The 17,241-nt window shown below is 42.2% G+C and overlaps 1 protein-coding gene across 1 annotated transcript in view; it reads left to right on the forward strand.

Annotated features, from left to right (window-relative positions):
• The window catches only part of LOC126259484 (carboxypeptidase B-like), a 208,147-nt gene that overhangs the window by 151,202 nt on the left and 39,704 nt on the right, over positions 1–17,241 (forward strand). The window contains exons 8-9 of the mRNA XM_049956323.1: positions 495–551; positions 14,335–14,419. Coding sequence (XP_049812280.1) covers positions 495–551; positions 14,335–14,419 — 142 coding nt within the window. The remainder of the gene's footprint in view (positions 1–494; positions 552–14,334; positions 14,420–17,241) is intronic.

Genomic DNA, 17,241 nt, shown 5'->3' on the forward strand with positions numbered 1-17,241 from the left:
AGAACATAGTAAAATCACAGTACGTACAGGACTATACCAGTTGGATGGGACATTTAACGAACATAAGTATGTGATAATATACTAGTCTGAACGATTATTAATCGATCATGTTTTAATTGTTGTTCTTATAGTAGATAGTTACTGTACGACGTGACAATTTTGTGATAATCTTATGACCGCCAATTCTCTTTATATTTTTCTATTACGGCGGTCTACTTAAAACTGATAAAGAAGTCGAAATTCGTCAGTCATAACTCGCAAAAAATAAAAATAGCTCTTGACTACAACAACCTTGCAGAAAATAACTGTTTCATGTACTCAGTTCATCAGGACACCTTAGACGTATATTTCATCTTGAACATAGCAAATTGTATTAAGTATTTTCCATATAAAGATAGGCACCTCATTTCTCAGTTGTCATAAATTTTTGTTGTTGTGTAGTGGTACATGAAATATTTATTGTAAATTATATATTGAACTTCTTTTCTGTGTAGCTCTTCCTTTACCCGTGGGGCTGGACGACGGATTATCCTGACAACGTAGATGAACTGGTAAGTAGCTAAATAGCTATCAGCTGTAAGATAAAAAAAATCTTATAAATTTGAAAAAGTAAGAAATTATTGTCGTCTAAGTTGTTATTCCTTAAAATATTGAATTCTGTGCATTTTCTGTGTTTCAGTTTTCCAGAGGCATTTAGATTGGCTGCCGTTGTCATTCTTGTGAAATCTAGCAAAGAAAGCTGACGTTGTTAAATATCTACGCTGATTTCAAAATTTTTAAGTTTTGTCATCTGCTGGTTATATCGTCACAGTAAACGAGAGTCATTTGTTATTGGAGGTCGCATTAGGGTTTTGACTCTGAATGTTGGCAAGCATTGATTAGATTTAACAACCATTCTTTACTTTTTTTTCTGTAGTCTGTTTTGTGTGAGTGTCTTCCCTTGTATAAATACTGCAACACACACAAATCTCAATCTGTTTACTCCGACAAATACAATACGCCTGCTCCCCCCCCCCTCCCGAAGGCCCCCGAACTTGCCGCCATTACCAAGTTAACAATTTTATCATTCTTCGAGGTATGTCCTGTCGACCAATTCCTTCTTTCAGTTAAATTGTAGAATAAATCTCTTTTATCTCTGATTCGGTTCAGTCTCTCCCAATCTATTACCCAAATACCTGTGTAATATAGAGAATTCTTCCTTGAAATGAAAAATTTAAAAGTTTTTAGTCTCATCCTGTGTGCAATATTTATCGTCCGCGTTTCACTTCCATAGAAGACTATAAGGGACAAATAATTTCAGGAAAGATTTCATAGCACATTTATATTAAGAATTTATCGCTTAAAAAAAAGTATGACATGTGCGTCAAAGGGGACTGATCTATGTTACCAGTGTCGTATTGTAGTAATGAAGCTGCAGGCTACGTGAATGTCTCAGAGGTCTGTACACATTGTCAGCTTCCATTCTTTTTCTACATTTTTCCATTGCCGTGGAACAAATTTTGGTATTCAGGGAGACCATCTTACATGCAGTAGTGGCTCTGGGATTCTCAATCGACAACATGCGACGAAGGAGTTTCCGTTGTAGAAATTAACTTGCAAATAAGTACGTTTTCAAATGAGGTGGTCTTAGAAGCCAAATTTTAATAAATTCATGTACTGTGATATATTTATAAAAGGCTTAGTTCTTCTCAGTCAAGACATATACTCATCTTACATTTCATGACCTTTGTTTTTGTAAAATGAAGTACTTTCACTGTTTGGTTGATACTGTATCATAGCAATGCATCCAGACAGATTTCATGAAAATTGATACTACTGTCCAAATCATGGGCAATCAGTTTTCATATATGAAATGTACAGTTAATTTTCATTCTTTTGCCACAACTGAATACGACATCGACAAAAATGGAAATAACGGAGTTCGACAAAGAGTGAGTAAAGTAACCTCATATTTCCTTCAAGGAATGGGTGTCGATTCCCTTCAATTTCGAGCGGAAATAGAAAGAAGTATGAATCAGTCTCAGTGGCCGCTCAATATTTAACACGAAAGCTGAGGAACATGGTGGCATAACTGTAGCAATCCCACAGCCTTCAGTGCTAGTAACAGCTGGGTACAACGGCGAATAATAAACCATGGGAGGAGCAGAATTCTGACAACTATTGTGAGGTATGCAAGTAAATATTGTAAACCTCGGGTGTAATGTATCGGAAAGTTCAAAACTGTGGTTCTGCTGAAAGTGTGTACGTATTGGGAAAATGAAGCTTTCTATGTGATGACTGTAATAGAGTTAAAAATCAGTCAACTCTTAGATTTCAAATGAATGTCCAGATCACGCCTGCTCTGTGAGAAGTAAGCAATTTGTGCACATATTGCGAGCCAACAAAATTTAGAGCGAAAAAATTATTGTTTATTCCAACAAAAACGAAAATATCATACATTACATGTCTAACAATTAGTTGTGAGAGGATTCTTAAAAAGTAAGCTTTGTAAATTACAATGAAATGATTTGTCTTCTAAAGTATTATTGGTAACGGTTTGTGCAAAACCGTGAAAGCTTCCAGGGAATTAACATCATATGCATTTACTTTAATTAGTACTTGACCATAAAAACGACGCACCTCGCAAAAATATTTCTTGTATCACACAGAATAACGGATACAGACCACACGATGTCTGTATTACAGCGCAATTCGATGCTTGATAAACAAGAGATATCGTTGTTGAACAATATTTTGGCAATCGTTCGTTGGGGTAGACGCATGCGTAATCCTGATGCCACAGTGTCGAACAGTTCAATAATACCGAAATTGATGGCTCGTTCCTAGTAGTGCGGATCAATTGCACACAAGAAGAGGACCAGGAACCGCCAGTTTTGACGGACGCTAAACTGGCTGATGTTAGGGGCGTGACTTTGCTTTCACCATCAAAAAGTTTGAGGAGGCTACCCATTCACTCTCAGATTTGGCATCGTAGTGTCCAGAAAGCGACTCAGAAGTTAAAATTTTCTTGCGTATAATGCTCGGCGGGTGGAGGAATTGAAGGTGTCTGATGGTTTCGGTCGCTGGCCGACATCCATGGAATAAAAGAAATGGGCCGTGTTTTCTTCACTGATGAGGCGTATTTTCATCTTAGTGCTTGCACGAGTAGTTAGTATACACTGAGGTGACAAAAGTCAAAGCGCCATAGCGATATGCACATACACAGAGGGTAGTATACCGCGTACACAAGGTATAAAAGGATAGTAAATTGGCGGAACTGTCATCTTTGCTCAGGTGATTCGTGTAAAAAGGTTTCCGACGTGATTATGGCCGCATCACGCGAGTTAAAAGATTGAACGCTGAATGGTAGCTGGAGCAAGACGCGTGGAACACTGCATTTCGGAAATCGTTATGGAATTCAAAGTGTGCCAAGAATATCAAATTTCAGGCAGTACCTCTCACCAGGGACAACGCTGTGGTCAACGGCATTCACTTAACGACCGAGAGCAGCGGTGTTCGCGCAGAGTTGTCAGTGCAGACAGACAAACAACACTGCTCGAAATAACAGCAGAAATCAATATGGAACTTACGATGAACATATCGGGCTGTGGCAGCAGATGACCGGCGCGAGTGTCTTTGCTAATAGCACGACACCGCCTGCAAAGCCCCGCGTGGACTCGTGACCGTATCTGTTGGACCCTAGATGCCTGGAAAACCGTGGTCTGGCCAGATAAATCCCGATTTAAGTTGGTAAGAGCTTATAGTAGGTTCGAGTTGTGAGTTAACGTACATTTCGCTCTCATTTAAGTATATGGCCGCAAGAGACAGCCTTCCAGGAATTGTGAAACGAATCGAGGACCATGTGCCACAAAGAACGCAGATTCGCCACGAGATGGGGAAATTCACATGCATCTATTGTGCTGAATGAGGCCAGGCTGATCAGACCTAAGGCCGGCCGGGGTGGCCGAGCGGTTCTAGGCGCTACAGTCTGGAACCGCGCGACCGCTACGGTCGCAGGTTCGAATCCTGCCTCCGGCATGGATCTGTGTGACGTCCTGAGGTTAGTTAGGTTTAAGTAGTTCTAAGGTCTGGGGGACAATATTATGGAAATGGAAGAGGATGTAGATGAAGATGAAATGGGAGATATAATACTGCGTGAAGAGTTTGACAGAACAATGAAAGACCTGAGTCGAAACAAGGCCCCGGGAGTAGACAACATTCCATTGCAACTACTGACAGCCTTGGGAGACCCAGTCCTGACGAAACTCTACTATCTGGTGAGCAATATGTATGAAACAGGCGAAATACCCTCAAACGTAAAGAAGAATATAATAATTCCAATCCCAAAGAAAGCAGGTGTTGACAAATGTGAAAATTACCGAACTATCAGTTTAATAAGTCACGGCTGCAAAATACTAACGCGGATTCTTTACAGACGAATGGAAAAACTAGTAGAAGCCGACCTCGGGGAAGATCAGTTTGGATTCCGTAGAAATGTTGGGACACTTGAGGCAATACTGACCCTACGACTTATCTTAGAAGCTATATTAAGGAAAGGCTAACCTACGTTTCTAGCATTTGCAGACTTAGAGAAAGCTTTTGACAATGTTGACTGGAATACTCTCTTTCAAATTCTGAAGGTGGCAGGGATAAAATACAGGGAGCGAAAGGCTATTTACAATTTGTACAGAAACCAAATGGAAGTTACAAGAGTCGAGGGACATGAAAGGGAAGCAGTGGTTGGGAAGGGAGTGAGACAGGGTTGTAGCCTCTCCCCGATGCTATTCAATCTGTATATTGAGCAAGCAATGAAGGAAACAAAAGAAAAGTTCGGAGTAGGTATTAAAATCCATGGACAAGAAATAAAAACTTTGAGGTTCGCCGATGACATTGTAATTCTGTCAGATACAGCAAATGACTTGGAAGAGCAGTTGAATGGAATGGACAGTGTCTGGAAAGGAGGGTATAAGATGAACATCAATAAAAGCAAAACGAGAATAATGGAATGTAGTCGAATTAAGTCGGGTGATGCTGAGGGAATTAGATTAGGAAGTGAGACACTTAAAGTAGTAAAGGAGTTTTGCTATTTGGGGAGCAAAATAACTGATGATGGTCGAAGTAGAGAGGATATCAAATGTAGACTGGCAATGGCAAGGAAAGCGTTTCTGAAGAAGAGAAATTTGTTAACATCGAATATAGATTTAAGTGTCAGGAAGTCATTTCTGAAAGTATTTGTATGGAGTGTAGCCATGTATGGAAGTGAAACATGGACGATAAATAGTTTGGACAAGAAGAGAATAGAAACTTTCGAAACGTGGTGCTACAGAAGAATGCTGAAGATTAGATGGGTAGATCACATAACTAATGATGAGGTATTGAATAGGATTGGGGAGAAGAGAAGTTTGTGGCACAACTTGACTAGAAGAAGGGATCGGTTGGTAGGACATGATCTGAGGCATCTAGGGATCACCAATTTAGCATTGGAGGGCAGCGTGGAGGGTAAAAATCGTAGAGGGAGACCAAGAGATGAATACACTAAGCAGATTCAGAAGGATGTAGGTTGCAGTAGGTACTGGGAGATGAAGAAGCTTACGCAGAACAGAGTAGCATGGAGAGCTGCATCAAACCAGTCTCAGGACTGAAGACCACAACAACAACAACAACAACAACAAGGTCTATGGGACTGATGACCTCAGACGTCACGTCCCATAGTGCTCAGAGCCATTTTTTTGCTCAGGCCTAAGCGCTGTTGTGTGCGAGTGAGACAGTCGAGAACCTAAGTCATAGGAAAACCCCGTAGGAGATGTTTGTGCTCAGGGAGGCGTAGCAGTGTTCAATCTGGCGGATCTAAGATCGACCATAAAGGGAAACATTTATGAAAACTATTTAATTCTGTAGTAAATCAGGAAACGAAACCACAGTAATTTTAATCAGCCATCTTTCTTAAATTTTCATGGTGATCTCAATAAAACTTGAATATTGATCATATTTATAATAGTTAAGGATTTACTGTTAAAGTGAAATTAACAAGTTTTGTAAGAAAGACCTGAATCCTAAAATCTGAACGCTTTGGTCTAACTTAACGATCGACATTTCATATAAATGCACATCGTTAAAACGACAGTAACTTTATTTGTTTAAAAGGTGTAGTCAATTGAAATTATCAGTATTTTCAGTGAAGCATCAGTTCGTAATTTCCTCTACACAAAACACATTGAACGATGACAGCATGACACCTTATTGCATCAGTTGGTAACAGAATATTTGTTGAAAAGTTTAGTGCATAATAGTTACTTTTGTTCTTTATTTATTTATCAGAAAGCGCATTGGTGAAAGGCTACTGACCGTGACGTTAAAAGTTAAGAAGGAAATTATGTTGCTTTGATGTAAAATAATTTAACGTTTACTATGTAATGTTACTTTATTTAGAAAGTGAAAGTGGTCAAGTTATGATTATTTAAATATGTTAAAATGTAAAATAATGTAGAACAATCTGTAGCCAATCAGATGGACGGCTTCAGGGAAGGGAACTGCACTAGTCAGTTGAGCGACGATGTTCGGCACGCTTGAGACGCGTCCGGAGACGGGCAGAGAGTCATTGCTGGTGCAGACGCGAAAGCGATCAGTTCGACTGGAGACAACAAAGTGAACAATTCTGGTCTAGACACCAAAGGGTACAGCTCGAATTGAGACGCGAAAGCGAACAGTCGGTCTTTAGGTAGCTAAGAAGTGAAACGACTTAGAAAATTTCGCGTTGTGTGGTATCGCGTGACTTAAGTCTCTGAGCGGTGAGCAGCCGAGCGCCTGGTGTGAACTCTAACTTTTAGCATAGTCAACGAGGTGGAGTATCGAACTTGTAATTCGCGATGGGACTGTGAATGAACGAACTGTGTCAAATGGATATGCGCTCGAGTGTAACAGTAACTCTAAATACGACCACTTTCGCTATTTGTTTGCTTTCTGAATAAACATTATTCTAACCAAATCGCAACTGTGGGGCCTACATCATCTATGGGTCGTTAATTTAGCTCCCGATATTATTGTTACTGTTATTATATGTTACATTAACTTCGTATGTTTCATACAATTTCGCAAATGTGCCATCAGCGAGACAATTGAACAAAAGGGTAACAAGCGTCTAATTTAGGGCGTGTAATGTGACACGTACGGTTCAACCCCCATACGAGTTTGAGCCAAGAAATTTCGACGAAGAGGAACCGCAGGTGAGCTCGAACATCTTTGGGATGTTAGCTCGCAGATTGCGCGAAGCCATGCTGCCAAGTTGTCAACAAAGCTCTGTGCAAGCTGGCGGTGGCTCCTCGATGATGTTGGACGTGTTTACACAGAACTGAACCGATCATTGACTGGAAGTGGTTATGTTCGGATACTTGGGACCCATCTGCGGAAATTCGTGGACTTTCTGTTCCAAAACAAAGATGATATGTCACTGATCCACAATTGTTCACGATTGGCTTAAAGAACATTGTTGATAACTTGAGCGAATGATTTGGCCACCCAGATCGCCCAACATGAAGCCCATCGAACGTAATCTAGAGATCAGTTCGTGCACAGATTCCTGTGCCGGCAACACCTTCGTAATTATGGACGTTATTGAGGCAGCATGACTCAATATTACTGCAGGGGACTTCCAACGACTTGTGGGGTCTTTGCCACGTCGAGTTGCTGCACTACGCCGGACGAAAGGAGATGTGACACGATATTAGGAGGTGTCCCATGACTTGTCACCTCAGCGTACAAGATGTAATCAACAAAAAATCCATATATGTTTCATGAAAACACGTTGCACTATCAGATAATGTGAGTGCTGTGCGCCGTATAGCGTTGTCGAGTTGCGGGCCCTATTCTCTTAAAAACTATGGTGAACAGTGTTGTGTACCAAGACATCATTACACTGTTTATTTCACTTCTCGAGACAGATGAAAGTTATCTTGATTGCAGTAGTACAGTGCCCCTTATCACATCAAATGAAACAATTAATTTCTTAAGAGAATTTTTTGGTGATAGAATCACCTCTCCCATCTTCTCCCAGTTCAATGTCTTATTCTTGTGAGGTTTCCGTAAAGAAAGGGTCTACAAAAACAGGCTTCACTCACTCGGAACTAAAGATTGACATAACAACGGATATTGTCAACATCAGCGACAACGCGATCCACAAAGTGGCCTCAAACGTGACAAAGTGAAATCGTACATGTGTTACATAACAGTGCAGCTGTTTTGAACGTTTGTTATAAATAATGTATGTAAGGTTATAGTAGTAGCCTTACGGCAGGTCTTGTCATGGGTTAAGCCTCTTCCACTTTTGTCTGTCCATAGCCAGTCTTTTCGTTTCTGAATATTTGTCTCCTTTGATATTGTCTAGCATTTTATATCTTATTTTTCCTCTTCCCCCTTTTCCCTCCACCATTCCTTCAATAAACAGTCCCTCCTCAAACAATGTCCAATCCAGTTCCGTTTTCTCTTTCTGATGACTTTCAGCATGTTTCTTTCTTATCCAACTCTTCTTAATACTTCTTCATCCTTACTCCGTCTTCCCATTTAACTTTTTCCATTCTTCTCCGTATCCACATCTCTAGTGCCTCCAATCTTCTCTCATCTTCCTTCCGCAATGTCCAGGTCTCTGCACCATATAGTGCAACGCTCCAGATGTAACATTTGGCAAGACGTTTCCTCAGATATTTGTTTAGTGGTCCACAAAGTAATTTCTGTTTCCTCTTGAATCCTTCTTTTGCCACTGCAATTCTTTTCCTAATTTCTGTTGGGCAATACATATCATCCATTGTTACAATCCCCAAGTAGAGAGTAGTTATAGAATAAAATTCTTATTGCATGTAATTACTTTTGGATGATGGCGACTTTTTCAATCACCATGAGCAGTTCTGTTGAGCCGGCCGCGGTGGTCTAGCGGTTCTAGGCGCGCAGTCCGGAACCGTGCGACTGCTACGGTCGCAGGTTCGAATCCTGCCTCGGGCATGGATGTGTGTGATGTCCTTAGGTTAGTTAGGTTTAAGTAGTTCTAAGTTCTAGGGGACTGATGACCACAGATGTTAAGTCCCATAGTGCTCAGAATCATTTGAACCATTTGAAGTTCTGTTGACACTTTTCTCAATGAGAAAACTAAATCTGAACGATTAGTTGCAATGAATGAACCATGTTGTGCTTGAGTTTGAATCATTAGTGTGTTCTACTCTCTCAGAAATACTCCCGAAACATTCATAGACACTCGTATTTTGTCAGTATTTGAGTCTACGGTGGCAATGATGACGATAGCAATATTGGAGCAACAAATAGACGTAAAATATGGCCCATGTAAATGCACCTTACTGACGAGCATCGTCTTTTTTTTTTTTCAAAAAAAAAAAAATCTCCTAAGCTGCACATAATTGTGCAAAAAAGCGGATGGAAGTTATGAAAAGTTGACTTAGTATCCTCGTGGAAACCAACTATGGTCACGCAATAGCTTCAATTCTTCTTCATTCTTTGTTGTTTCTATTTTTCCAGTACTCCTTTATTTCTGTCGCCTATTTTCCTGTCTTCTGTCCCTGTTCCAGATTTCTTACTTCTTCTACCTTGAAAGCCTTCTAAATAAAGTATTTTATTTTTATAAAGTTTTCTGTCTCTTAATTCTGATTCTTTGATGCTGTTTCCTTCCAGTTCATTTCTCATTTCTATAATCCATGTTATTGTTGATTTCTTTTTCCAGAAATACTGCAATATTTGTTTCTTTAGCCTGTTCTCATTCATTCAGTGGTGGTATCCAAAGAAGAAGCTGAATTTGTGTTTTGCCATTACTTCTGATATTTTCTGAATGTTTTGGTAGATCTCCTAACTACTTATCATTTTATAACCAGCTGAAGATTGTACTGCACCCATTATTTTTATAGTAATTCGTCTTCTGTGTACCTCTACTCTGCCCAGCTTGTAGTTCATCGTTAACTATTCACATGTATACAAAGATTCAGGTCTAAAAACTGTGCTATAGTGTTTTAGTTTTGTATTTCTAGACATGCATTTCATGTTGTTGGTATTTTTTGTCAAATCATATGCGCCTTCCATTTTATCGAGTCTTACATCTACTGCACCATTCTTCTGTATGGTTTCTTCAGATATTTAAATACTAGCTCACTCGGTTTTATCTATTTGTGTTTCTATGGTGCATGAATTTTATGTTTTGCTATTATTTACAGAAGATTTGTTTGAGAAACTTGCTCTGTTAGATTTTCTTAAAGTATTGCAAAATCGTCGGCAAAGCCAGGCTGTTTATTTTAATTCCATTTGATTTTTTCCCACCCCAGTGGGGACGTTTTAGGCCCAAATTCCACATTATTACAATTTTTTCTAAAATGGAGATAAGCAAGAAACGTGCCCCCCTTGTCTGACACCAGAGATATTTCTTACATAAATGTAAATTTAGACTTCTTATTTGTTAGCGGTTCACGAACTATGTCTGCTAATTTTTCTTTCATACTGCAGTCTCCATTTATTTTATCTATTGCTACTCTGTCTACAGAATCAAATGATTTCTCAAAATCGATAAATGATACTATTACAGCTTTCCTGGTTAACATTTTGAGACGAAATATTGATTTTAAGTTACAAACATGTTCTGTGCAGGGTCTTTCGAAAACCACGCTGATATTCTTCCAGTTCGTTGAAGGAAGTTTCATCAACTCTGTTCAGGAGACTTTTTTCCAATATTTTGCAGGCTATTGGCAGAACGACGCTCCTCTGTAATTACTGATACGTTTTGTCTTTCCTTTTAGGTAGTGTGGTTGGATTAATGCTATTTTTCAGTCTTCTGGAATCCATTCTGTTTTTCAAATGTTCTTAACAAGCAAGCGCAGATGTCTCGTAACTTTTGTTTCTTACCGTTTCAAAAATTCGCTACATGCTTTGTTGTTTTTTAGTGTTTCGATGGTTTCGTGAATTTCTAGGTCTGTTGATGGGAAATCGAACTCAAGGTTTTCTGATATCACTGAAAATTCTGATTTAATTGTTAGAACTGGACAATTTAAGAGTCTGTCAAAAAGTTTTTTTAATATTTCATAACTTTCTTTGGTATTTAATCCTACTTTGCTATTTTCATTTTTGAAACAAATACTTGGTGCTTGATATCCTTTAAGCACGTCATTAATAAAGTCATTGACTTAATAAAGTCAATGACTAAGCAGGAGAGCTTCTGCGAAGTTTGGAAGGTAGGAGACGAGGTACTGGCGGAATTAAAGCTGTGAGGACGGTTCATGAGTCGTGCTTGGGTAGCTCAGATGGTAGAGCACTTGCCCGAGAAAGGCAAAGGTCCCGAGTTCGAGTCTCGGTCCGGCACACAGTTTTGATCTGCCAGGAAGTTTCATATCAGCGCACACTCCGCTGCAGAGCGAAAATTCCATTCTGGAATCACAAACTAGTCACAAAACACGTAATTTACAGTACACTGAAGTGCATATTATGACTTGTAGGCTACTGCAGTCACGCATTACCAAAGAGAAAAATCGGTTTACAGCACTTTCACTGTTCGATAAAAAGTATCCGGACACATATCAGTGGACATTAATACGACGTGTGTCCATCCTTCGCGTTTACGAAGAATTGGACTCTACCTGGGATACTTTCAGGGAGGCGCCTGAATATCAGGAGGTGAATTTAAAAAAGGGGCAGTGATATTGGAAGCGGGGATCTGGAGCAAAGTATAGATTCTGACTCATCCCAACGGTGTTCCATTGGGTTAAGGTCAGGACTCTGGACTGGCCAGTCCAGTTCAGGAATGCGATTGTCCACAAGCGGTAGCCTCAAAGATACTGCTTCATGACAGAATGCATTATCATGATGACACAAACAATCACCATCCACGAACTGTTCCTTTATTGCACGCAGTAAAGAATGCTGTAAAATGTGTTCATATCCTTCATCGTCAAGTGTATTCGTAAGCGGAATAAGGGGACCATATCTATCCACGAAAAAGAACCCCATACCGTGACACCACGTCCTCCGTCCTTCACTGTTGGCAGTGCGCTTGGTGGCAAGTAATATTCTCCAAGCATTCAACAAACCCAAACCCTTCGATCGGATTGCCAAAGACTGTAGCGTGATTCGTCATCCAGAATCATCCGTTCCCAGTCATCCACTGTTGCGTCGTTCTTTACACCACCTCAAGCGCCGCATAGCACTGATTGCGGAAACACGTAGCTTATAAGGAGCTGCTCGACCATTCTTTCCAACTCCCTAGTGCTACCACGACTGCTGGTAGCTCTTTGGAACCCGCGAGGGATTCCTTCCTCTGATTTCATGAGATCTTGCACAGTCACCCTCGCCAATGCTCGACGGTCCCAGCCGTCAGTACATGAGATGTACCAGGTCTTGGTTTACCTAGTGTTGTTCCTTCGCTTTTGCACTTTACAATCAGACTATCAACAATCCACTTGTGTAGCTTACCCAGGTGACTTCCAATGACTAGTCCACATTCTAAGTCACTGATCTCTGCTGACCGACCCATTCGACTCTTACGATATTGCAGTGCCTGCGTTATTCCGAATTACGTTGGAAAGTTCCTTTGGATAAGCATCCATGTGCAAAGGAATTTTGCATCGTAATTCGGAATAACACAAGCACTGCAATATCGTATTTATCCGACGATACCGGGCGTGCGACTTTTCAAGTAAAATGTCTTAACTGTACGGAAATATACATAATGGATGTACAAGTTGTAGACCCATACTTGACGACACATGGATCAGTCGTGGTTGGATACCCAATTGGTAAGGCAACCGCTCGCGTGAGCGCGGAACCTGGGTTCAAGTCCCAGTGCGGCACGAATTTTCATTGTCGTCATTCCATTCTACAGCATTACATTCGCGTGTCTGGACACTTTCGATCAGGTTACTGCACTGAAGATGTACAAGCGTTAAATTTTATTTAACGCTCACATTAATCGATACGATTACCAATAGATACACACATCAGTCGGTTCTGCTAAGAAATTCGTCAATGGAATAGAATCAATAACTCCTTTAGGCTCTTCTTGAACTGAACTTTATTAGTGGGTGTATACTGTATTGTGTATTGAACCGGGGACCTAGAAACGACGGAGATGCTTCGTCCTCGCCGTAGCCCTCAGTGTACACAACCCCACAACAGGCTACAGCAGTCCACTCACCCCACCGCCACCCCACACCGAACTCAGGGTTATTGCTATGTATGTATGACTCCTGTACAGCTGACAAATGACTGAAAACAGGTTCCTGAGTAACGTACATTTTTCTAGCAGATTAAAACTGTGTGCCCGACCGAGACTCAAACTCGGGACCTTTGCCTTTCGCGGGCAAGTGCTCTACCAACTGAGCTACCCAAGCACGACTCATGCCCCGTCCTCACACCTTTACTTCTGCCACTACCTCGTCTCCTACCTTCCAAACTTTACAGAAGCTCTCTTGCGAACCATGTAGAACAAACACTCCTGAAAGAAAGGATATTGCGGAGACATGGCTTTGCCACAGCCTGGGGAATGCTTCCAGAATGATATTTTCACTCTGCAGCGGAGTGTGCGCTGATATGAAACTTCCTGGCAGATTAAAACTGTGTGCCGGACCGAGACTCGAACTCGGGACCTTTGCCTTTCGCGGTCAAGTGCTCTACCAACTGAGCTACCCGAGCACTTGCCCGCGAAAGGCAAAGGTCCCGAGTTCGAGTCTCGGTCCGGCACACAGTTTTAATCTGCCAGGAAGTTTTATATCAGCGCACACTCCGCTGCAGAGTGAAAATCTCATGCTGGAGACATTTTTCTAGATCAAAACAAGTTCATTTAAATATCTGTGAAGATTATTCTTATTTCTAGTACTAATACTACAAACTGTATTGTTTGTATTAAAAATAAAGCACTCGTAGGTTGCAGAATGTTCTTTGTTAACTTATTAAGAACGGCGCGTTTCGCTCGGATAGAGCATCATCAGGTTATGTTAAAAAATCGGAAATTTTCTGCCAAGAAGCATCCGTCAAGAAGGCATGATACCGCATAAAACGCATTAAAAGGCAAGCTCATGGAGGCATAGCAACGCCTCCATGAGCTTGCCTTTTAATGCGTTTTATGCGGTATCATGCCTTCTTGACGAATGCTTTTTGGCAGAAAATTTCTGATTTTTAACATAACCTGATGATGCTGTATCCGAGCGAAACGCGTCGTTCTTAAGTTAATAAAGAACATTCGGCAACCTATGAGTGTGTTTTATTTTATTTCTTATTTATAGTAGCGATAGAAGCTTGCTGTACCACCGCGCCAAGATGGAGTATAATAATTCTTATTGTTTGTACGGAAAAGAGATGTGACTGCTCACTGGTGTGTTGCAGCACGCGCTGGGCCTCGCGGCGACCGCTGCACTGGCTGCAGTACGCGGCACCCAGTACACCGTGGGCAGCTCCGCCAACGTTCTCTGTGAGTAAAGCACAGCACAGCACAGCCTGAAGCTACTGCCGCAGCGCTCTGCCTATGTCAGTCACTTCGTTTACACGGGGCTTCCGGAACCGGTTTTCCGTAAACCGATTTTCCGTTACAGTTTCTCGTCGGCCGTATAAACTCTGTGAGAGAGAAATGTCAGACCTCTCTCGTGTCTTTTTGCTTTTACAAACTGTCCATTGGCCTTTGCCGCTTGCTAAATGTTTGCGAATATAACCAACCTCTCGGACAGAAGTGTGCCATTGTTTCCTTTAGATGCTTTGTATGTACACCTTTGTTAAATGATAACATGGGTCCGCACGCCTCCCTTCCTTCCCGATCCAGCAAATGTGAAAATCCAATCCGGCGTCATCGACAAAGAGGCAGATGAAAAGCAACATGGGAATATGTTGGTGTGTGTCTCGCTACTTGCACTTGGGCCGAGATACCCGCCTGCTGTAATCAAAGGCCAGTTAAGTTTGGTTTCCACCCAATAATTTCACTGTGAACCCTCGTACTTAGCTTCTTTTAATAGAATTTAGATAGACAATTCGGTACTCATTTTAACAGGTCGAGGAACAAGAAAGTTATATCTTATTGAAATAATAGTTTTTCCTTCGTTTGAGGCTGAGTTTCACTCGTGAGTCGTGTGGCCCTTAGGGCAGGGCGGCCCTCTATGTGGTTCTAGACAATGCAGCACCTTCGCGTAATACATTCAGAAGAGATGTTTCCCAGGATGGTCGCTTTACAGGCACGACAGGGGTCCGTCATTATACGTTTTCATCAGTATGCAGCGAGATGGCCACATTGCTGATTAATGGTGAAGGCACGCCTCTTGCAGACTCCATGGCTCCAGACTAGAAACGACACCTCAGAAGGTAATTACCATTTACACTCCCAGGCGACATATGGCGCCTGTTACAGGTTGGCAGCCAGCTTATTGAGTGGGAAGTTACGCCCTCACAGACATACCAACACAAAGGCATTTACCAAACTTGTGGGAAGATTTGAGACATTTGCAAAAAATAAGCAGGATGGTAGGGGGAAAAGAGCATTTTCCACTCATCTCACATGCTAACACTAAGACTAGAGCCCTTATTGGCCGCTAATACACTGCCGTATGTGAAAAGTGCAACACCGAGAAGGAACTACCCGAATAGCGCCACACTTGGTGGAATTGGCGACGGATGTGCAAGCAATACGTGATACGTTTTTCAGTGGGATAGGGTACACGTAGGCCGAGCAGAGCCCTCTCGTGTCGGTAGTGTAGTCGGTGCAGAGCTGTAACACAAGGTGGAAACAATACAATAAGTGTCAGTATGCATCGTCGACGTCAAAGGGAGCCATATCGGCATGTGAGCGAGTTCTAACGGGGCAGAATGATCGGTCTCGGGGAAACGGGGTTGTCATACCATGACATTTTGGCTCGCACAGGCCATGCTGCTATGACAGTGGAAGCAGTGGATAGAAGAAGGTCGTACGCAGCGACGAGCGGGAACTGGATCACAGAACATAACCACAGCAAAGGATGACCGTCATCTTGTCCGCATGGCTATTACGGACCGTACAGCGTCATCCACAATGTTGGCTCGTCGCTGGAGCACTGCAACAGGTGTGAACTTGTCAGCATCTGTTGCAGTGTGGACTGGTTGCACGCAAGCCATTACGTCGGCTTCCATTGTCCAGAGACCACAAGCTCATCCGACTGCTACGGGCACGTGAGCACAGTCACTGGGGTGCTGAGTGGCAACACGTAATCTTTTCGGATGAGTCCCGCCTCGACGTGTCCTACAGTGATGGCCGCATACATGTCCGGCGGTACAGTGGTGAGAGCAACCTGGAGGGCTGCATTGTGGAGCGACAAAGCGGACAAACACCTTACAACAACCGATCTCGCCTCGTACGCATTTGGGCACTTTGAACAGCAACCGGTACGTAATGGAGGTTGTGGAGCCTGAGGTACTCCCCCCGCTTCAGGCACCTCCACAGGCCACATTTCAATATAACAATGCCCGGCCACATATAGCGAGGAATGTACAGATCTTCTTCGAAGAGCGACGGGTATCATCGCTTCCCTGGCCTGCACGTTCGCCAGACATGTCGCCCATCGAACATGTCTGGGATATGGTTGGTCGGCACCTGGTGCGTCACGGTCCTCCAGTAACTGGTGTCACAGATTTGGGGGCTCGGATACAAACTGCGTGGAGGGAAATCCATCAGGAATGTATTCAGAACCTTATTGATTCAATGCAACGACGTACAGCAGCTCTAATTGAAGCGTATAGTGCATACTGAATAGTAGGACTCAAAGGGGTTGGGTTGGGTTGGGTTGTTTTGGGGAAGGAGACCAGACAGCGAGGTCATCGGTCTCATCGGATTAGGGAAGGACGGGGAAGGAAGTCGGCCGTGCCCTTTGAAAGGAACCATCCCGGCATTTGCCTGGAGCGATTTAGGGAAATCACGGAAAACCTAAATCAGGATGGCCGGACGCGGGATTGAACCGTCGTCCTCCCGAATGCGAGTCCAGTGTTTAACCACTGCGCCACCTCGCTCGGTGGTAGGACTCTCAAAGGGCATGTACAGATTTGAATAGGTAATATTTTGTTACTTGTCATGTACGTAACCTGTGGTATTAAATTAACTGAATTCATGCGTTTCCTTCTTGGTGTTGCAATTTCTACAAACGGTAGTGTCTTCCTGAGAGTCGTAAGACGAGGAGAGGGGACTCGTGTGGAAAATTGTCCCTCTTCTGAAAAGTGAAACAAATAAGGAGGAGCCATGGTTGGCTGACGCGTACTTTTGGCGGAATTACTCATGTTGAG

Source organism: Schistocerca nitens, chromosome 5, assembly GCF_023898315.1.
Source record: "Schistocerca nitens isolate TAMUIC-IGC-003100 chromosome 5, iqSchNite1.1, whole genome shotgun sequence".
NCBI lineage: Eukaryota > Metazoa > Arthropoda > Insecta > Orthoptera > Acrididae > Schistocerca > Schistocerca nitens.